The following is a 22,245-nucleotide window of genomic DNA, read 5'->3' on the forward strand; positions in this document are numbered from 1 at the left end:
AGAGTCCAGTTGTAGGTTAGCAAAAGAGATTCTAATAAGTTGTATTGTAAATAATTGTGTTGAGCAGGAAGCGGATGTGACATTTGTCTTATAAACCAGCGAACAACCATGCAGTGTGCTTCTCCCACGAAGCCCTCAGACTGTGACAATAAGGGACGGAGAGTTTTTGACGTAGCCAACTTCTAATGCATGGTTATCGAAGCTTTTCAGACAGTGTTCTGAATACGTTAGTCTGTCAAGTTTGCATTTCTGGCGGTATTACTGATGTTGCATCTAGCACATATCCCTAAATACCCCGTTTTCGAAAAATCCCGAATTTAAGTACCCCGCGAATTTATGTTACCCAACGTTAAGTTTATTTGACAATGTGTTGAAATATTTTGTATCTTTTGTTGCAGCAAGTAACAGCAGTGGTGAGACACAATGTTAAGATAAAAAAAATTTTAGTTTATATTTTATTTGACAATACATTGAATGTTTTCTATGTTTTGTTGTTATAGCAAGCGTTCAATGCCACAGCAGTGGTGCGACACAACGTTTATATCAGAAATGTTTTATTTTCATTTGACAATGTATTGAATGTTTTCTATGTTTTGTTGTTGCAGCAAGCGTTCAATGCCACCGCCGTGGTGAGACACAATGTTTAGATCAGAAAAGATTATGTGTGTCTTTTTTATTTGACAATGTGTTGAATGTTTTCTATGTTTTGTTGCTGCAGCAAGCGTTCAATGCCACCGCTGTGGTGAGACACATGAGGAAGCTACAGTTGAGTTCCCAGGAGAGCAGGGCGGCGGCAGGGCAGGCGGCGGAGACGCAGGAGGGCCAGCCCGCTGCCCCCTAGCTAACATGGACAACTCTGCAGGTGTTAGACACGTACAATGTCACCTTCCCTTCAGTAGGACTCTTCCATGTAGAGAACACAGGCGGGGTGGACCAAACCTTTCATACCCACATTCCAGTTAGGGTAACTTTTATTTGACAAACGGTCCTCTGTTCTTTCTTTAAACGTCTTGAATGAATTTAAAATATATAATCCCATGGTATGTTGACTTGAATATCATTTTATTTTTCTTCCAATTTCTTGCAACCCCCACCATTTCAAAATTTTTAAATTCCTTTTGTAGATTTTAACAATTGAGCACGTTAACTGGTAAAGCCTACTGAATTGTCACATGTATAGCAGGTGACTTTTCAAAGTATTTATGTTCAATGCTATTTTACCAGATCAGTCTATCTAAGTTCAGAAACAGGCCCAGAAAAATGCACTGGTATGGGTGTAAATGCCTTCAGTATCACAACATGCCTTAACTCGCCAATTTTCATTCATCTCTCCATTCATACATTTAGGGATTTTTGTGATGAACACGTTCACCAAAAGGCTGATGAAACACAGATTCACAAGAAAGTGTTCTTCTTCACTCAATCATGGGCCATGTAGTGTTGCATGGTTGTAATCAATGTTTAGAGAGCTGATTCCAGAAGTACAAAAATTTAATTTCCAGAAGTAATTTTGATTCAAGAAATTGTGGTCCAAAGCTTTCACAATCTTCTTTTTAGTGCTGCTTAAAGTTAGATTAAATTCTGTTCAGGCCAAAATAATCGTTCTTGTTGGTAATCAAAAGAAGTTGTGACAATCAATGCTGCAGAGTAATTTTTGTGATAAGTGCTACTTTATGTGTATTTTTTAACTATCCTAGATATAGATTCGGGGAAAGGGTACTTGATAAAAGATTGGAACAGTGAAAAGGGACTGCCCATGTGATAGGCAAATGGAGGTATTGTTCTCCACTTCCATGGACATTGAATGATCCATCCCTAATTTAGGACAATTTTAAGACTCAAATGTTAGATCTTGAATTTTCTGTAAATATTTGTTTGGTTTTAATGATGGTGTCTTTCACATTTGATGTTATAACTGGCATTAGAAATTCTATTGTTTTACACACTAATCAATAATGATGGATTTTCAAGTAAAACAAGAAAAGACCAAAGTGGTTAAGACATCAATTAAAGAAACTTGCATGGTTGTACTCCACTTAACAGGGTATAGTTTTTTAATGTCATCATAGATGTTACCAAAATGATTATTCATTTCAATAATATACATATGTTAAGTATATGTACATGTAAGCACTTTGGATTCCGGTACATAAAATGCCACTTGTTTGAAGTTGTTACAAATGTTAAATTCCACATATACATTCATACATGTACGTACAATAGATGATGTACCAAAATCAAAACTTTCCTATAGAAGAAGTGTTTTCGTTTCAAGACAACTGTCTCTACCACATATAGCCTGGTACCAAAGTTTGTGTGTGACAGAGCTACCACAGTCATGCCATCTAGCAGTAGTGATGAGAAGTGCAGGTTGAAGCTTTACAACACCTGTCACTACACACTTTTACTTCAGGGTAGGGCCTGACTGGCTTGGACGTTGCTACATGAAAATTTTTCCCATCAGATGGTAATCTTACATAACAGACTGTATATCAACAGCTCATTTTCAGATAATTGCTTAAAAGTCTTGTTGCGTGGTAACTGAAGACCTACATACTCATGTACATGTACATGTAAATGTTTGACTGATTCAAAGCTTGTCTATATCTTGTATCTTGAGATGTCCTGGCCCATAAAGTCATCTGACCAACAGACTGTTTGTACCTTGTAAAATCCCCTTGTAATAATGGCTACAACTTTTGTAAACATGTATTATAAGAATTTTGTGATCACAGTGTCTGGTACGTGGCTCCAGAACAAGTGCCACTCTAGATGTGCTATGTTATGTATTGACACACGGACAGGTAGTGGTTGATGTTATTTAGAGCAAGGAGGTTATATATAACCTCCTTGTTTAGAGGACTACATATTACTTAAGTCTTCAACAACTTCTATGTACAGCCTCTACATGTGCATGTTCTCCATTTTGGAAAGTTTCATAAGCTTGTTGTTGTTGTTGCTTACCATTTCATGCCACTGACAATCACAACTGCACAGACTCCAGTATGTATGATACATGTGTCAGGATGAACTCAAAGTCATTTTCAAAGGCAGCCTGAATACAGTTTTTCCATGCTTTAGCACTTATTTGGACAGCTGCATCTAACAGTTTTGCATGAGGAATGAAAAGTGATATTTTGGTCAACTTGTTCCAAGCTTTAGTGTTTCATATATCCCTAACATTTTGCCTAAAATGGGGGTAAATGCAAAATTGTTTTTGTTTTCTGCACCCAAAAGGTAGCATTACATGAAAGAGTATGTAGCATGCCTATCATCATTTTGGGAGTTACTCTTATATGAATTTTGAATGACTGTACGTGGACTTTTGCCTTAAATAGTGTCTGTCTACATTTTGCACTTGATATTGGAATTACCAAATTGGACTTGCATGTCCAGTACAGTACAGATTTAAATTACAACTGAAATGATTGTTACCTATTTTTTTTGGCTGGGTCTAGTGTAGAGAATTTCTCATCATCAATGGATAAAAAGGCACAGTTGGTCCCTTGAATGATTTGTGGTGCTAATCTGTCAGTTATAAAGTCCAATTTTAACTGGAAAGTTCTTTCATTTTAATACTACTATAGTGATTGCTGTGATTATTGCAGGTAACATAAAATTCTACAGTTCAAGATTGTGCAGTTTCGACATAAGAAAATCTTAAACTATTAAACACTTCCAAGAAAGTAATTTTTGTTGAAAGCTAATTTCTATTACAGATTAAAGGCGAGTTTTCTGCACTTTATGAGCTTTACATGTGTTGTTACATGTATGATGAAGAGTTGAGCTTCTTTTGAACAACACAAAAACAACTGCAAGAGCTTCTTTCCACAGGTTTATTCTAAATTCTGTAAATACAGCATGTCAGTATTGTACAAACCCACCTCTACACCACCAACTTGCCAAGCTCATTGGTGAAATGCAGTAGAAGTTTTTAACGAACCACCTCAATGTTTAAGTATACCAAATAGTATGTGGTTTTAGGAAAAAGGAAACCAAAGCATGTTTGATTCCTTTGGTTGTTGTTAATTCAATGCTGTCATTTATTTTTAAGTGGAATGATAATTCTGGACAAACCAAATTTGTCTTCAATCAAAGACACTCTAAAAGTTAAAGTATTTCAAAGTACTGAGCTTACATACCTAAGAATCCTTGATACCTGTGTGTTATAGAAACGTTATGACCGATCAGAATCATGACAATGTTACTGTATATTTCTCCACGATTATTATACTGATGAAACTATGATGTTGTTTAATGAATTGTTGAAACTTTTTCTCTACAAAAGTGTTGTTTTTTTTCAAAATAAAAGTGATGAAACTGTGTTTGTCTGAGTTTGATGAAATCTGTTTCTTCATGGTGTTCTAAGTTACTTGTAAAAAGTTTTGTTACTTTGAAACCTTTGTCCAGTGTGAAGTTTCTTCCCAAGTTTGTAATGTCACAACTATTCATGGTAGGTCACTATATTTTTTTACTTTTGTACGAAGAAGCAAGAAGCGATGAGGAAACACACTTGTGATGTGGTCGTGGTTGGGGCTGGGCTGAGCGGTGAGGAAACACTGACGTCACTTAACTTCTGTTGTCCGTTTCTGAAGTGTCTGGCAGTAACAACAAACGTCCCTGTTGACGTTTTTTCTGGACAGTAACAGTTGCTTAGCTCGATAGCTTGAGACAACAACGTTTCTACGGGAATCGCAGGGGAGGGGGAGGGGGAGGGGAATTTGTTAAAGTCTAGTAACATTTTTTTTCTTTTCGACATGTTCGTTAACGTTAACTTAATGTTATATTGAAACTTAATAGTCGAGTAAGTCAAGCCAGGCAGCATAATGTCCATTAACTCAGTAACTGTGTTGAGAAAAATTGTTACGTTACTTTGTTTTTGCTCATCCTTAGGTTTAACGGCTGCCAGACTGCTCCATAAACATGACTTAGACGTGGCTGTTGTGGAGGCTTCAGGTCGGGTCGGGGGCAGGGCTTTCACTTTGGAGGTTTATTCTTTTTTTGCCCCCCATTCTAACGTTATTTTATTCCCAAATGTAAAAAAAATAATGTTACCGTTATAGAATTGAACGTTGTGGTAAAGGCATTCCCCTCTGCAGAACTTTTCGGTGGAGGCTATACAAATAGTAGTAGTTAAGTAGTAGTATCCAGTATTTGATTATACTGCTGCTGGGGTCCCTGACACAGAGGTGGGTAGCAGTCGTCTAGTCTTCACACCACTCTTCCACGCAGCTCTATTCCAGGGGGGTTATGCTGGTTAGGCTGCACACCTTAAATTGTCCTTCCTGACATACTCCATCAGAGATGTGGTTTTAAGTTCACGCTGAAGAGTTCTCCGTGAAAACCGTGAACATAAAACCACAGAGAACATGTCTGCTTTTACAGTATTCTCCTGTAGGCTTCGTATAGCTGCTGTGGGAAAACTCTGTGTAGGAGAATGGGTGAAAACAGTTGCCATCTGATGGCTGATGGGTCAAACGTTCAAAATCATTTTCATAATAACAGTGATTAAAAGTAAAAGAATTGTATCCCCCCCCCCCCCCCCATTCATTCATGCACACACACACATATATACAAACAGATAACCTATCTTATCTATGCTTTAGAACCCAGAAATGGGCATGGTGACAGACCAAGGTGCCCCACGCTGTAGTCCAGGACAGTCTACGGCATGGCAGCTCATAAAGGATGTTGGAGTGAAGGTCTGGCAACAGCCTCCTACCCAAAAGGTGTATGTCACAGAGGTTAGTGTCCATGCACTAGTGTAGGGCTGTCTCCAGCTTCTAAATTTTTTCCTGTCCCTTTTAGCTTAGGAAAATGTATCTTTATCTCGTTGATGAAGGTTAGACATCCAGGTAGTAAGATATGCCAAAAATAGTTACTCAAGCAACTGGATAAAAGTTTGGCTATTAAGCCATTCTGCCTGTACAAAACGATTCCTGCACTACTATATTTATAAAGGATGGAATTGTTGCTTTGTTTATTGACATGTCTTATTGCAGGATGGTGTATCGAGGTTCACCTCCACATCTCTTCCCACATGGAACCCTCTGGTTAGACTGGACCATTATAATGTTTTCAGTACCATGGACAGGCTAACTAATCAGGTTAGTCAAGAGTCTACAGTATCTGTTATAACATCATTATAGCATCTTCAGTACCATGGACAGGCTGGCTAACCAGGTTAGTCAGGGGTCTACAGTTTCTGTTATAACATCATTCAGGAAATTAAAAAGCTCGAAAGTCTCCTGAACACAGCAATGTGGATACTATTTTCATAAGTTTTATGTTCTTGTGATCACAAGAAGAGGTCCTGAAATCAAATGCCTTTGGTTTCCCTATTTTTAAGACCTTCCCTTTTAATGCAATAAAAAGCTACATCCTAGTGAGACTTTTATATGAATCTTGGTGTATCCGACTTTTGTTGTTACAACTCAGATCCCACCAGAAGAACCCTGGGAGGCTCTGTCAGCTCAGGAATGGGACTCCTGCACCATGAAGGACTTCTTTGACAGGACTGTGTGGTTCAAGTATGCCAGAATATGCCACAGTGCACATTTCTAAACCTGCATTTTCATTAATGTCTTGTAGGTCAAATATTTTACCAATCCATTTCTCTATTTTCAAGAAGCATCTACTACTGACAGTTTCTTGTAAAGTAATCATTTTTTATGATTTTAGCTAAAGGACAAGCATCAGACAGATATTCTTCAACAGACAGAAAACACTTGACAATGTGATCAAGAGGGAAAAGAGATACTGGTATTCAAATTGTGTCCAGTTTCCCCCCATTGAGTAACAGATGTCACTATAGAAGAAACTTCATCATCAGCTACAAAAAAGTTCAAAATCTAAGATAATTCCTAACCAGCTTGAAATGAATGTTCATTATTCAGTGTCAATGGCAACATTCAGAAAATCATGGATTGCAGCCAGTCATATGTTTTCCCTTGCTGTGATTATTTAGGTCTGTTCGGAGGATTACGGATGCGTTTGTACGTGTGTTAGCGTGTGCAGAGCCTGAGGAGGTGTCCATGTTGTGGTTCCTGTGGCTGATGGGTCAGTATGGAGGGGGGAGGTGGGCCACACTGGTCAACCCAAACAAATCAACTCAGGTACAGGTCTCAATCTTTTTAAATCTAACATAATCAGTGTATGGTTGCCTTCTTTGTAGTTTCCACCATTGACACCTCATGGCCTCAGGCAACGTCAATTTTAGCTGACATTAAAGTCCATGTACCGATACACAGTATGAAAATAACACCACCATGCTATAACCCAAAATATTTTTCAAATGACACTGTCATTAATCTTTTTGTGTGAGATGACCTAGAAATGCAACATTTATAATCCCTGAAAACACTTACTAGGAGTTTAAGATTTGCTACCTCTAAAATAGTACAGTCAGAAGATCATTTGTATTATACATTTATCATGGCATGCATAAAGGATTACCAAAATTCAACATCTTTCACTGGTATGTTTACATGTCATCAAACACCTTGGTACGATAGATGCATCACTGATGATTTTTGTCATTTAGATGATATTGAATATACCATTTTACATTTTAGTTCTTCGCCTTGATACGACAGAACTTGTTATATAAGTAGGTCAAGGAAGTGTTTCCAACCTGTAGGTTAGATTGAGTCTCGTTTGATGCTGATGCATTGAGTTAATATTAGGATAAACTATAAGAATTCCTTTAACCTTAAGACTGCTAACAGGTTACTGAGCCATATGGCACCAGTTTTGTATTGGTCATGAGGTTAGGCAGCAAGGAGAAGGTTATCAATGTTGTTCAAACGATATTTTGTAGCTCGGTTATGATTCTTCTTTCCAGTTCAGGGTATATCTCTGCCAAACAGGATCTACAAGGATGGCCAATTTTGACTTCAAGTTATATTTGAGGCAGCCACTCAGTGATATATTATGATTATGTATGCTATCTTGGAATAGTTGCTATGGACAAGAATGCTAAATATATAATATATTTGATGCTAATATTGTTACAAAGTAGTCAGTCGATAAGCATGTCTTGATTATCACATGCTTTATTTTTCTGTGTATAATCTCCTTCCCAGTTCAGGGTAAGCGGAGGTATGCAGCATCTTTGTAAGGTCCTGGTAGAACAGCTGGGAGACAAGGTGACCTTGAACTGTCCCATCACCAAGGTCGAGAATGTAGAGGATGGAGTTCTGGTCACAGGCAAGGAAGCTACCTGGGAGGTCAGCAAGTTACATTGTACCACAGATTGTTGACTGGTTTTAGGATCACCTTATTTTTCAATAAATAGAACGTCACCCTGAAATGAACAAGAAACTCAGCTATATTACAATACAGTGCTAGTGCACCCTGTTACATGAGCCTCTCCCCACCCTCCCTGACTCCTATATATAATGTTTCCCCCAGGCTAAAGCTGTGATCCTGGCTGTCCCTCCTCCATGTTACAGTAAGATTAGCCTCTCCCCAGCCCTCCCTGACTCCTATATATAATGTTTCCCCCAGGCTAAAGCTGTGATCCTGGCTGTCCCTCCTCCATGTTACAGTAAGATTAGCCTCTCCCCAGCCCTCCCTGACTCCTGATAATGTTCCCCCAGGCTAAAGCTGTGATCCTGGCTGTCCCTCCTCCATGTTACAGTAAGATTAGCCTCTCCCCAGCCCTCCCTGACTCCTGATAATGTTCCCCCAGGCTAAAGCTGTGATCCTGGCTGTCCCACCTCCATGTTACAGTAAGATTAGCCTCTCCCCAGCCTTGCCTGAGGCCTTCCACCACATCACCATGGGCCATGTCTACAGATGCACTCTGTACTACAAGACTAACTTCTGGGGAAATGGAGGTAAGTCAAAGTTTAGATATGTTGGGCACCTTTGGAAAATTGAGGGATACAAAGGAATATGTGTTGGATTAGAAAAAGGTCTAGTGCAAAATCAGGTAAATTGCAATTTCTTGCCTGGAGGGAAAAATCATAATCCTTTTAATTTATTACTGGGAAAGGCAACCAGATGAAGCATTGAAGCACATAAAGGGGAAGGATACAAACAGATTTTGGTCTAGACAGATTAATTATGTAACAGAATGTTAGAGTCATTCAACTGTCTGGTACTTCAAATTGAGCCTATAGCTTGTCAGTTGAAGCACCTGCTTTAATTGACAAGCTATAGGCTCAATTTGGAGTATTTGAAAGTTATTCTAAATTATATTATAAATGGTCAAATAATTTCAGTCTTACAATAAGTGCATCTATGCTGCTTGTATCTTGCAGATAGCTCAGTGCAGCTGTTTGCGGACTATCCTGGTTGTCTCATTGTGAATGCCTTTGACGACACTGTTCCTGGCAACAAGTACCCGGCATTCACTGCGTAGGCTCAAACACTTCTGTCTTGACTTAAAGGCCATCATTGATGTCTTTTGTGAGCTACAAGTTAACTCATGTATAAAATAAGGTGTTGAGACTTTCCTAAGTCTTCATGTACCTTTGCATGAGATTATGAATAATGCGAAGTTAAATCTTCAAACTTGCTGACTCGTAATTGTGGCAGATGTACATGTAAGGGGATTCTGGTTTTCTATTTCCTCCATGGCTTATGTTACATTGTCTTCATCCCACAACCCACCCCCTGGCTGCATGTATATCGTATATTTGAAAATCTATATAATTTATGATAATCGTTCATTTTCTTGGTTATTTTGTTCCATGTACAGGTCAATAACCGGTAAAAAGGCCATCAAAGCAAGGGAGATGACAAAGGAACAAAGGTGACTAGACTTTTAAGTATTTTAGAAACTTTAAAAGTGTGACAGGTCAATCTAATTGGCTGAAGACCATTTACTTAGCTTATTAGATTGGCCCTTTCAATGTACTTTGTCAACTTCCAATATACACATAGTGTACAAATAGGTAAATATATCAAAGAATGTTTAGATCTTAGAACTAGTAGTGTAAGTGATAGGTGAAACTCGACATGCTGAAGCATTCATATACTTGTTATATTTGTACTAAGGTGAATTATTTTGTATCCCATTGTTGTTGTTTGCATGTTTAGTTGTAGAAGACCTTACGGAAGTCGCTGTACTTCTGTTGTGTCAATAAAGATTTCATAATGATTGTATAATGATATCTGATCATGATTCCATGATATGATGATGTCATCTATGCTAGTTGAAGTAAATCAAGTCTCAACTTCTTTCCTTATGTTGGTCCCCATTATCTCTCAGGATTGCTCGTTAATTGGAAACAAGTATGGAACAATGCAAAATGTTACGATCTGATTGATATGATTCAGTACTCAGTCTGTTTCTTTCTTCCTCAGAAAAGATGCCTTCTGCCGATGTTTGGCCAAAGCTTTTTCTTCAGAAGAAGCCCTGCAGGTGTGTGGGTGAATACTAACTGTAATTAGCGAATCACATACAGTAGAGACTGTTATAATCAGACGGGAACAGACTATGGTGGACTACATGTAGCTGGAATGATGTTTTTTTTCTCTATTGGCTACTTAGAGCTCCAGAAATAGGATGATAGGGGACAATCACAATATTAGTAGTAGTAGTATCAACTCCAAATCTAAGTATTCACATTTTCAATGTTTTATGACATTCTCTGTAAATAAATAAGACATTCTCTCCTGGACAGCCCTTGGATTACCTGGAGAAGAACTGGAACGAGGAGGAGTACATTGGAGGTGGTTTCTGGGCATATTTCCCACCTGGTGTCCTCACCAGCAATAAGACCTTTGGACGGTTAAGTACCATTCACCTTCTTAATCAGTTATCACTTGTGATGTGTCCCTCGGCTTGTAGTGGCATTTGATGGTTTCAATTATTTTCTAAATTGTTTGAAAACTATGACCATGACAGTCTTTGTTTCTTATCATGTTGTAGTAAAAGTATGATCCTACTTTCTCTCTCTCTGGCTTTCTGGGTTGTAGGTGCAGGTACAACCCTACAGGCAGAGTGTTTCTAGCTGGGGCAGAATCAGCCACACGAGGATATGGCGGCCTGGAAGGAGCTGTCTGGGCCGGTAAGAGAGCAGCTGAGCAGGTAAGGTCAATGAATTTCTAACTTGTAATGAGTCTTCCAGCAACAGTTTGTATTAGGTCGAAGACTTTGGTACTGAAGACCTACACATTACCAATGATGGCACACAGTTTTGAAAAAAATATGATTGATGAGCAATGTACACTAGCATGACAATATGTATGAAGTTAGGGATTCCATCCCAGCATACTCAGACAAGTAATTGGTAGAATGAGACAGTTATCTTAGTTCCAGTAATGAGATGTCATTGCACATAAAGCTTGCTGAAAGAGAAGAAGATAAATATAATGGTGAATATGTCAAACCCCAGGTGCTTTTTGTAGCCTTTGTTATGCAATAGGGACTAAGTCTGTCTTACTTATGGATTGTTGAACAGGCTATGGGGCTGATGATGACTAAGTTGCTTGGTTTATGTGTTCATCTAAGCTTTGTATCTTGCAGGTGGGTGCAGTTGTTTCACAAGGTGCTGATGACAGCCATAATGAGAAAGTAGATATCTAGATGTATCCTGCTGTTAAAATCTGCTGAAATGAAGTACTAGTACACATTTGATGAGCTCTGGTGGTCATATCTATGATGTGTATCAAGCAATCTCTAATTTGTTGAGAAAGGTTTTATCTCTTGTAATTGCTTTGTATTCTTTAAATAAATGTACAAATATACTGTGTTATTATTGCATGTGGTTATTACTGTTTTTGCATATCTGATGTTGTGCTTTAACACTGCATTATGATAGATCTATGCAATTAGCAATAGCTATTATAATCACAGTTTGAGTTTTTTCTGGATTTGAAAAGAATAGATAATTATGCTTTCCTTTACTAAACAGGTTATAGGAATGATATTCCCAATTCACTGTGATTGCTAGCCTGGGTGCCATCCAATCTAGTTACCAGTGCTCCGATACTTGCTCCCTTCATGGATTCCCCAGTAAACTAAATAGGATGCATATGGCACCCATGCAATGTTATTGCCTGCTGGCACAAAAGTAGTCTGGGGGGTGTACTACGTATACCATCTTTTACTTGATGCATCATGAATGTATTGCTGTTCAGATCCACTTGTACACTTAACCCATATTTTATTATGTATGGGAACAGGTGAACATAAACATTGTGAAGAAAATACTGATCTATGAAGTGGACGTACTGTTATCATATTTTGTATATATTAAGTTTTTTTATGAATTGTTGATTTTTTTTCTCTACAAATGTGTTCTTTTTTTCAAAATAAAAGTGATGAAACTGTGTTTGTCTGAGTTTGATGAAATCTGTTTCTCCATGGTGTTCTAAGTTAACTTGTAAAAAGTTTTGTTACTTTGAAACCTTTGTCCCATATGAAGTTTGTACTAAAGTTTTTAATGTTACAAATATTTATGGCAGGTCACTACATTTTTTAAACTTAAATATACTCAAAACAATCGCCTCGTATAAGGTTCACCAGCAAATCAATGAATATTCATTCTAGAGTCATAGCCACAACAAATCGAACATAGCCTTGGTGCTGATAACACCATCCGGATCTTACTATTAAACCATGAATCTAATGATAAAAGGTGTCATTTCGTCTTGTCTCCAGGTTTATAGTAGAATCTATCAATATACTCTCAAAAAGCGCTCTAGATAATTACAAAGCATGACGGGTCACCTCGGAATGATCTGGGTTTATCATCATACTATATGGCCATGAAGGGTCAAGTGGGAATGACACATGGCTCTTCTTATTCACGTTCTCTAAGCTCAAATTATCTTGCTGATATCAATAATCTATAATGTTACACAAATACAGCCTGTTAGAATCCTGAAAATCCATTTGCCAGTTATCAAGTGCCTAAACAACTCGCATAGGCTGCGATTACGAGCCTAACGACAAAAAATATCATTGCAGTCAAGACTGATCGTAATGCTGCACTAATTGCTCAAACCGGTAGGTGTCCTCATTGTCACGTGGGCCGTTTCATACAACATGGTTGATAAACAAGGGGTTATTTTAGGTCGTTTCCGTCCAGACTGTCTAAATAAGCTCAGGTAAGAGATAGTTACGTGACCTTGACCTTTGAACTTTTGTAGTTGTTGAACAAAAAGCGATGAGGAAACACACTTGTGATGTGGTCGTGGTTGGAGCTGGGCTGAGCGGTGAGGCAACACTGCCGTCAACTTGGGTTGCCCGTTTCTGAAGGGGGAGGGGGCGTGTCTGTGAGGGACAACTTTTTTTCTGGACAATTGCTTAGCTCGATAGCCTGAGACAACAACATTTCTAATGGAATCGTTGGAGAGGGGGGAGGGGAATTTGAATGATTTTAGTCTAGTAACGTTTTTCTTACCACTTGATTACTATTGGTACTAACGCTATGGGGTGCATAAATATCAATATAATGAGGAAACTGGATTATTTTGAAGCTCAAGTGTAAAAGTTTTCGACACGTGCGTTAACGTTAACTTATATTGAAACTGCCAGGAAGTGTAATGTCCTGATAACGTTACATGTACCTTGGATACTTGGATACTTGGATACTTTATTTGCTCCATTAGCTACATACATAGTATGAAGCTACTCTTCCTGGAGTATGATGATACACAGAAAATACTTCAGACAGACTACATAGAATTGCCAACAGTACCTTGGTATTATGTTGGGAAAAATTGTTTTTGCTCATCCTTAGGTTTGACAGCTGCCAGACTGCTCCATAAACATGACTTAGACGTGGCTGTTCTGGAGGCTTCAGGTCGGGTCGGGGGCAGGGCTTTCACTTTGGAGGTTTATTCTTTTTTTCCCCATTCTATTTCATACCCGAAAGTAAGAAAATAACATTTAAGGCTATAGAATTGAAAGTTGTAGTAAAGACATTCTCCAATGCAGAACTTTATACTATACAAATCCTACCAGTAATATGTTGATGAAGGTTAGACATATAATGTTATACGCCAAAAATAGCGCCTCAAGCAACTGGATAAGATTTTGAATTTTTTTTTGGAGTAGCTATTTTTGGTGTACCTACCACCACCAGTAATACTTTGCTAAAATGCTCTTTGGGCCCATTGGCTATGGATGTTGATGAGCCTGCCTTATATTGACAAGACAATCAGCACCCAGATTGCAAATTTCCAATATGGCACAAATACAACAGTGTGTAGTGGTTTGTGCACAAGCCAATCAGCTTTACCTGAAAGAAACATTCAGGCAATTCCGTGATGGACTGACAGTACAGATGGTTTGGAGCCGAACCCCTAAAAGAAGGTCTGTGAAGGCTGTTTGACTAGTAGAGTATTTCCAGAAAGGTTTTGTATAGCCACTGTGGGAAAACTCAGTATTCCCCGATACAGGCTGCTGTAGGAAAATTCGGCATAGGAAAAGAGGTAAAGACAGTTGCCCTCTGAAGAGCCAAACCTTCAAAATCAATTCCTATACAGTGATAAAAGTAAAAGAATTGTATTCCCTGCATGCATATGCATATACAAGCAAATAACCTATTTTGTCTATGCTCTAGAACCCAGAAATGGGCATGGTATCAGACCAAGGTGCCACCCGCTGTGGCCCAGCCATGTCCACATTATGGCAGCTCATAAAGGATGTTGGAGTGAAGGTCTGGCAACAGCCTCCTACGCAAATGGTGTATGTCAGAGAGGTAAATGTCAATGCACTAGTGCAGGGTTGTCTCTAGCTTTACGTTTTTTCCATCCTACTTATTGTTTGGGGCAATTTTTTGTTGTTAAATCTGTCATTTTAAGCTTACAAAAATAAATCTTGATCAATTTCATGTCATGAAGTTCAGATTTTCTGTCCCAACAAGCAAATTTACTAGTGTACCAGGGTTAGATCAGGACTTACATCCTGGTGTGGTGCTGCACAGAGTTCTTTACTTTGCGTTACTGTAGTACTCTACAACAGCTGCTACCTTTAGAGAGGGATGAAAAATGAAACACTCTTTATGGCTATGACAATGTTGGAATAACCTCATCTGGCCTCTTTCTGAGTCTCAAACAGTCAGCATTGGTGTCCAACCTGCACTATCAAAAGATGGAATTGTTTCTTTGTTTTTACCAAAAATGACTTCTTACAGGACAGTGTCTCGAGGTTCACCCCCACGTCTCTTCCCACATGGAACCCTCTGGTTAGACTGGACCATTATAATGTGTTCAGTACCATGGACTGGCTAGCTAACCAGGTTAGTCAGGGGTCTACAGTATCTGTTATAACATCATTATAGCATCTTCAGTACCATGGACAGGCTGGCTAACCAGGTTAGTCAGAATCTACAGTATCTATTATAACATCATTATAGCATCTTCAGTACCATGGACAGGCTGGCTAACCAGGTTAGGGGTCTACAGTATCTGTTATAACATCATTATAGCATCTTCAGTACCATGGACAGGCTGGCTAACCAGGTTAGTTATGCAACAGCCATAATTTAATGATTCTTCTTTCTTTGTTAAGTAAAGCTGAGCATAATATTTTATATTCTTACACATTTGTTGCTCAGATCCCACCTGAAGAACCCTGGGAGGCTGCGTCAGCTCAGGAATGGGACTCCTGCACCATGAAGGACTTCTTTGACAGGACTGTGTGGTTCAGGTATGCCAGAATCTTGTAAAAGAATTACTTTTTATGATTCAAGCTAAAGGACCAGCAAATCATCAGACACCTATATTTCAACTGACAAAAAATACTTCACAATCTGAACTGACCAACAGAAAATATGGATATATGCAAGTTGCCTCCAGTTTTCCCCATTGAGTAGCTGATGTCACTGTGAAGTTAACTTTACCATAGTATCAAGGAAATGTAAAAAATGTAGAATTATTCCTAACCAGCTTCAAATTGATGTATTTATCATTCAGCATCACTGTCGAGTCATCATTCAGAAAATTTAGCCAATCATGTGATTTTCTTGCTGTGATCGTTTAGGTCTGTGCAGAGGATTACGGATGCATTTGTAAGTTTGTTAGCGTGTGCAGAGCCTGAGGAGGTGTCCATGTTGTGGTTCCTGTGGCTGATGGGTCAGTATGGAGGGGGGAGGTGGGCAACACTGGTCAACCCAAAACCGCCTCAGGTACAGGTCTCAGTCTTCTTTTTTATTCAACATAATTACTGTATTGTGGCGTCGTGTCAGCAAAAGGGTTAGGGTGGGAGGTCCTGGGTTCGAGTCCCCTGACATGCCACTGATGTCGTTTTGTGCCCTTTGGAAAGGCACTTTCCTCACTCCACCCCGTTGCACCAATGGGTACCTGACTTCAGTTTGAAAGGTGGAAGGAGAAGGATGGGCTCTGTACCTTCCGATACCATGCCCTAGACACAGTGCATAACAACCCACTGCCTCTATGTATACAGTCTAAAACAAACGCTATGGGAAAACCTTTACCTTACCTTTTAATTACTGTAGGATTACCTTCTTTGTAGTTTCCACCATTGACACCTCATGGCCACTGGCAACGTCAATTTTAGCTGACAGTAAACTTCGTCTACCAATACATTGTATGAAAATTACACCACCATGCTATAACCCAAAATATATTTCCAATGACACTGTCATTAATCTTTTTGTGTGAGATGACCTAGAAATGCAACATTTAGAATCAACATTCAGCATCCATGGAGACATTTAGGAGTTTGAGATGTGCTCACTCTTAAACCATACAGTCGGAAGATCAGTTGTAATACACATTTATCATGGCATGCATAAAGGATTACCAAAATTCAACAATGATAATATTTCTACCTAAGTCGGATCGAGGCAAACTGTTATAGACACTGGTATGTTTACATGTCATCAAACACCTTTGTGATGGATGCACCACTAATGGTTTTTGCCATATGGAAAGTACTGGATACCATTTTACATGGAATAATGCACCACTGTATTATGTTCCTAATTAGTTCTTCTCCTTGATAAGACAGAATTTGTTATATAAGTAGGTCAAGGAAGTGTTTCCAACCTGTAGGTTAGATTATTTGATGCTGATGTATTGAGTTACTATCAATATGTCTGACTCATACACCTTCAAATTAGAAGAATTGCATTAACGTTCAGACTGCTAACTTGGTTACTGGGCCATTTGGCACCAAATTTGTTCTGGTCATGGGATTAAGCAGCAGGGAGAAGGTTTAAAAGATGAAATCCACATGGTTCAAAGGAAATTTTGTTGCTCAGTTATGATTCTTATTTCCAATTCAGGGTGTATCTCTGCCGAGCATCTTCAAGGATAACACATGTGACATTTTAACTTCAAGTATATTTGAGGCACCTGCTCAGTTATATCAAGCCCCCTTTGCACATGTGCATATATACAAGTTTGCATGAGTTTGGTTTCTGGTTTAGGTTAAGTTTGGAGCTGAAGAAGTAATTTCTTTGGTTTGATAACTATAGGCTGCACAACGGTGGGTCAAAGTAGAAACAACTTCTTCCCTGCTAAAAGAAATGTTAATGTGCAACTCTTACGCACTACGATATATGCACAAGTGTGATAAGGCCCTAACATTTTGTAAGCCTATGATCTTTGTATGGTTGCTATAGACAAAAATGCTATGTATTTGATGCTGATATTGTTACAAAGTAGTCATGTATGCAGTCGATTAAATGCATGTCTAAAGTATGTTATTTTTTTGGTATGATCTCATTCCCAGCACAGGGTAAGCGGAGGTATGCAGCATCTTTGCAAGGTCCTGGTAGAACAGCTGGGAGACAAGGTGACCTTGAACTGCCCCATTACCAAGGTCGAGAATGTAGAGGATGGAGTTCTGGTCAAAGGCAATGGATCTACTTGGGAGGTCAGCAAGTTACATGTGCATGTACCTCTGACTGTTAACTGGTTTTAGGATCACCTTTTTTCATGAAGAACAATAATGCTTTCAGTTGAGTAATTAGCTGTTTTTAGGCAGCTTATATAACTATCTGATTAATCTGCCAATTCTGCTAATTCATACTGTACAGAATTTGAACTGTGGTTTAAAAAGATGATCAACCCTTGGGAATATTAGTACAATTAAGAGGATTTGAGGTACAAAATCCAATCACAGTGAAACAAAAAATTTACACTTTTGCTGTTATTCCACCTCTGACCCTACCTAACCCCTGATAATGTTTCCCCCAGGCTTTAAAAGCTGTGATCCTGGCTGACCCTCCTCCATGTTACAGTAAGATTAGCCTCTCCCCAGCCCTCCCTGACTCCTGATAATGTTCCCCCCAGGCTAAAGCTGTGATCCTGGCTGTCCCTCCTCCATGTTACAGTAAGATTAGCCTCTCCCCAGCCTTGCCCAAGGCCTTCCACCACATCACCATGGGTCATGTCTACAGATGCACTCTGTACTACAAGACTAACTTCTGGGGAAATGGAGGTTAGTCAAACTTCAAAGTTAAGATACGGAATACATGTTGGATGAGAAAAAGGTCCAGTGCAAATTAAAATCTGGTACTGTGCAATTTCTTGCCCAGGAATTGTGTTTTAACTGGCAAACTGGTATCCAGAAGTTGAATGACTCTTGACTACGTAACACTCTGTTACATAATTCGTCTGTCTAGACGTATGTTTGACGTATGTATCCTTCCCTTTTTCGTGCTTCAATACTTCATTTGATTGCCTTTCCTGGTAATGAATTAAAAGGATTGTGATTTTTCCCTTCAAATATTTAATTCTGATATCTATTAGTGTCTGTCAGTATCTATTAATCATATCATCAATGGTCAGATAATTTGAGACTTACAATGAGGGAAATTTTGCTGCTTGCATCTTGCAGATAGCTCAGTGCAGCTGTTTGCGGACTATCCTGGTTGTCTCGTTGTGAATGCCTTTGACGACACTGTTCCTGGCAACAAGTATCCGGCATTCACTGCGTAGGCTCGGACACTTCTATTTTGACTTAAAGGCAATCATTTCTTTGTAACAGCATTATTGATATCTTTTGTGAGCTTCACATACAGAATACAATGTAAGTCATTGAGACTCCCTTAAGTTTTTCATATACGCACCTGATTCTGAGTACGTTCACTAATCTAAAATCTTGCACCATGCAGTACCCAGAATAATTCCTGCAAAGGTAAATCTTCAAACTTGCTGACTCATTGCTATTGTGGCAGATGTACATGTAAGAAGATTCTGGTTCTCTATTTCCTCTGTGGCTTATGTTATAACGTCTTCATCCCCCAACCCACACCCTGGCTGCATGTATATCATATATCATTTGAAAGTTTACATGATTTCATGATACTTCTTGGTTATTTTGTTCTACGTACAGGACAATAACAGGTAAAAAGGCCATCAAAGCAAGGGAGATGACTAAGGAACAAAGGTGACGAGAGTCGAGAACCACTTTTAAGTATTTCAGAAACTCTAAAAAGTGTGACAGGTCAATGTAATTGTCTGAAGACCGTTTTCTCAAATGACACTTAAATGCCTATTAGATTGACCCTTTCAATGTACTTTGTCAACTTCAACAACACATTGTATAATGATATCTGAGCATACCTGATACCTATGCTAGCTGAATTAACAGTCAATTCAGTCTCAACTTATTTCATTATGTTGGTCACCATTATCTCTTAGGATTGCTTGTTGGAAACAAGTGTGGAACAATGCAAAAATGCATTCTTCTGATTAATATAATCATATACATATGAACCAGCACTCAGTCTGTTTCTTTCCTCCAGGAAAGATGCCTTCTGCCAATGTTTGGCCAAAGCTTTTTCTTCAGAAGAAGCCATGCAGGTGTGAGTTACAGTAATTACCATACAGTAGAGACTGTTCAGCTGTCGGGAACAGACTATGGTGGACTACATGTAGCTGGAATGATGCATTCAAAGTTGTTGTGTGTTTTTTTGGCTTCCTTTTTTTCTATTGGCTACTTAGCAGAGCTCAAGATTTTGTATGATAGAATACTGTGACACTAGTACTATAGTATTAACACCTCAGATGAATTGTTTCAAAATCTTATCCAGCTGCTTGAGTAATTATTTTTGGCGTATCTTATTTCCTGGATGTCTTTAAACCTTCATCAATGTCCTCAGATGAATATTCACACATTCTATGTTTCATGTCATGTGACATGAAAGTAAGTAAGACATTCTCTTCTGGACAGCCCTTGGATTACCTGGAGAAGAACTGGAATGAGGAGGAGTACATCGGAGGTGGTTTCTCCGCATATTTCCCACCTGGTGTCCTCACCTGCAATAAGACCATTGGATGGTTAAGTTTTTCCTTAACAGTTATCACTTGCAACATTCTGAAGTTGGCTTGTAGTGACATTTGATGGCTCGAATCATTTCTTATGCTGTTTAACTTAATGACCAGGAAGTGAAAATAACAGCCTTTGTTACTTATCATGTTGTAGTAACAGTTTCAATATGATCCTACTTTAAATTTCTTTCTCTCTCTCTGGCTTTCTGGGTTGTAGGTGCAGGTACAACCCTACAGGCAGAGTGTTTCTAGCTGGGGCAGAATCAGCCACACGGGGATATGGCGGCCTGGAAGGAGCTGTCTGGGCCGGTAAGAGAGCAGCTGAGCAGGTAAGGTCAATCAGATTCTAACTTGTAATGACTCTTCCAGCAACATCTTTGTTTTAGGTCCAAGACTTTGGTATTGAAGACCTACACATTACCAATGATGGCACACAGTTTTGAAAAAAATATGATTGATGAGAAATGTACACTAACATGACAGTATGTATGAAGTTAGGGATTCCATCCCAGGTTCCTCAGACTAGTAATTGGTAGAATGAGACAGTTAATCTTACTCCCGGTAATGAGATGCCATTGCACATTAAGTTTTTTGAAAGAGAAGAAGACAAATATAATGGTGAATATCTGAAACCCCAGGTGCTTTTTATAGCTGTTATTATGTTAGGTTCTGACTATCTTATGGATGGTTAAACAGGCCGTGGGGCTGATGATGACTAAGTTGTTTAGTGTCTGTGTTCAACTAAGTTTTTTGTCTTGTAGGTGATTGCAGTTGTTTCACAAGGTGCTGATGACGGCAATCCTGAGAAAATAGAGAATTAAATGTGTCCTGCTGACATAGGAACACATTTGGCAATGGTGGCCCAATATAATCTATGCATTTAGCAATATCTAATGTGAAACTATCATGTTGAGAAAAGTTGTATCAATTATAATTGATTTGTATTCTACATGTAGACTGTGGTTACTATTGAATGCAGTTATTAGCTGCTTCTGTACGTTGGATGTTCTATTCATCTTATCAAGTTACTCTGTGTGATAGATCTATACTAAGCAGTCAAGTTATAAAAGTTTGGGTTTTTGAAGATTTGAAAATGATGAATATGATTACCTTTACTTTGCACTGGTTATAGGAATGATATCTTCCCCCATTCATTGTGATTGCTAGCCTGGGTGCCATCCAATCTAGTTAGTTAACCAGTGCTCCAATACTTGCTCCCTCCATAGAAGCCCCAGTAAACTAAATAGGATAGCACCCAGGCTATGTGAATGCTTGCTGGCACAAACTTGAAGTTGTGTGAGGACTCTATTACGGTACCTTTTACTTCATGCATCATGGATGTTTTGCCTTTTAGATCCACTTGTATATCTAACCCATATTTTATTCTCTATAGAAGCAGGTGAACTTAGATATTGTGAAGAAAATACTGATCTACTAATGTGGCAATCCATTTCCTTGGAAAATGCAGTACTGTCTCTTTGACTGATGCTCTATCTATGCAACCCTGTCTGGACGTCTCAGCTTGTTTGAACTCAAACCTCAGGTGGTGCAGATGTGCTCCCTTGTGTCTGTGCAGTTATCAGCATTTAACCAACTTTGAGTACATGGTTGAACAACAAAGTGTCACAACTAAATTCCAATTTCCTGGGCATAATTGAGGAATTGCACTTCAAAGATGATTGACTTGTGTTTTAAAGGTCGTTAAAATGATGACGACAACAGGCATCCTCAGTAGAGTTGCCATCATAATGAACTAATAACAAGCAATTAAAACCCAAATAATGAAGATTCTAGTGTGTGACTTATCATTATTCTGATTTCTGTTTGAAGGAGTGCATTTATATTGGATACGACTCTTCAAAATCCAGTGGGAAATGATGAATTCGTCATGTCTGATTTACCAGTGATGCTTGTACTCAATACTGGTGCCATGAATACTACTTGCACCTGTGTGTTGATTTTATTGAATTTGAAAGGCAATAACTCGACCAAATACAAGATGTATTAGGAGATAGGTGTTGCGGATTAGACCATACG

At 38.8% G+C, this 22,245-nt stretch overlaps 3 protein-coding genes and 1 long non-coding RNA gene across 6 annotated transcripts in view; 3 read left to right on the top strand and 1 right to left on the bottom strand.

Moving 5' to 3' along the window:
* The window catches only part of LOC136435016 (calcium/calmodulin-dependent protein kinase type 1-like), a 51,552-nt gene extending 47,227 nt beyond the window's left edge, over positions 1-4,325 (top strand). The window contains exon 10 of one of the 2 annotated variants that reach the window (XM_066428185.1): positions 719-4,325. In XM_066428185.1, the coding sequence (XP_066284282.1) occupies positions 719-841 (123 nt within the window). In that variant the 3' untranslated portion in view covers positions 842-4,325. Of the gene's footprint in view, positions 1-605; positions 677-718 lie in introns of those variants that run through there. The other variant, XM_066428186.1, reaches the window with a different exon arrangement.
* Positions 4,326-4,471: 146 nt separating this feature from the next.
* On the top strand, positions 4,472-12,287 carry LOC136435014 (amine oxidase [flavin-containing] A-like). Its single transcript, XM_066428182.1, has 13 exons — positions 4,472-4,548; positions 4,894-4,988; positions 5,607-5,744; positions 6,003-6,107; positions 6,439-6,530; positions 6,968-7,115; positions 8,085-8,228; positions 8,693-8,840; positions 9,267-9,363; positions 9,707-9,760; positions 10,315-10,372; positions 10,635-10,741; positions 10,930-12,287. The coding sequence occupies exons 1-13, from the start codon at positions 4,500-4,502 to the stop codon at positions 11,060-11,062; spliced, it is 1,368 nt and encodes a 455-aa protein (XP_066284279.1). The 5' UTR covers positions 4,472-4,499; the 3' UTR covers positions 11,063-12,287.
* A 706-nt stretch (positions 12,288-12,993) lies between these two features.
* On the top strand, positions 12,994-21,994 carry LOC136435013 (amine oxidase [flavin-containing] A-like). Of its 2 annotated transcripts, none has more exons than XM_066428181.1 (14): positions 12,994-13,065; positions 13,701-13,795; positions 14,526-14,663; positions 15,099-15,203; positions 15,522-15,613; positions 15,947-16,091; positions 17,663-17,806; positions 18,226-18,373; positions 18,773-18,869; positions 19,271-19,324; positions 19,683-19,740; positions 20,111-20,217; positions 20,426-20,537; positions 20,970-21,994. In XM_066428181.1, exons 3-14 carry the CDS (start codon positions 14,535-14,537, stop codon positions 21,027-21,029), a joined length of 1,251 nt encoding a protein of 416 aa, XP_066284278.1. In that variant the 5' UTR covers positions 12,994-13,065; positions 13,701-13,795; positions 14,526-14,534; the 3' UTR covers positions 21,030-21,994. The 2 variants fall into 2 exon arrangements, with proteins under 2 accessions (XP_066284278.1, XP_066284277.1); XM_066428180.1 differs by lacking the exon at positions 12,994-13,065 and adding an exon at positions 13,086-13,173.
* LOC136435017 (uncharacterized) lies at positions 13,269-13,769 on the bottom strand. The gene is made up of 2 exons (XR_010755801.1): positions 13,659-13,769; positions 13,269-13,527 (listed from the first exon to the last, which is right to left on the bottom strand). It is a non-coding gene; the product is annotated as an uncharacterized lncRNA (long non-coding RNA).
* Positions 21,995-22,245: the final 251 nt, after the last annotated feature.

The sequence above is a fragment of the Branchiostoma lanceolatum genome, chromosome 5 (genome assembly GCF_035083965.1).
Source record: "Branchiostoma lanceolatum isolate klBraLanc5 chromosome 5, klBraLanc5.hap2, whole genome shotgun sequence".
Lineage (NCBI taxonomy): Eukaryota > Metazoa > Chordata > Leptocardii > Amphioxiformes > Branchiostomatidae > Branchiostoma > Branchiostoma lanceolatum.

What these genes read in the sequence shown, in the direction of transcription:
- LOC136435014 (XM_066428182.1), top strand. Translation starts at nt 4,500, where the DNA reads ATGAGGAAACACACTTGTGATGTGGTCGTGGTTGGGGCTGGGCTGAGC. An exon ending in GAGATGACAAAGGAACAAAG is followed by an intron (nt 9,761 to 10,314) that starts GTGACTAGACTT and finishes TTTCTTCCTCAG; the next exon opens with AAAAGATGCCTTCTGCCGAT. An exon ending in AGCAATAAGACCTTTGGACG is followed by an intron (nt 10,742 to 10,929) that starts GTTAAGTACCAT and finishes TCTGGGTTGTAG; the next exon opens with GTGCAGGTACAACCCTACAG.
- LOC136435013 (XM_066428180.1), top strand. Translation starts at nt 13,125, where the DNA reads ATGAGGAAACACACTTGTGATGTGGTCGTGGTTGGAGCTGGGCTGAGC. An exon ending in CTTCAGAAGAAGCCATGCAG is followed by an intron (nt 19,741 to 20,110) that starts GTGTGAGTTACA and finishes TCTTCTGGACAG; the next exon opens with CCCTTGGATTACCTGGAGAA. An exon ending in TGCAATAAGACCATTGGATG is followed by an intron (nt 20,218 to 20,425) that starts GTTAAGTTTTTC and finishes TCTGGGTTGTAG; the next exon opens with GTGCAGGTACAACCCTACAG.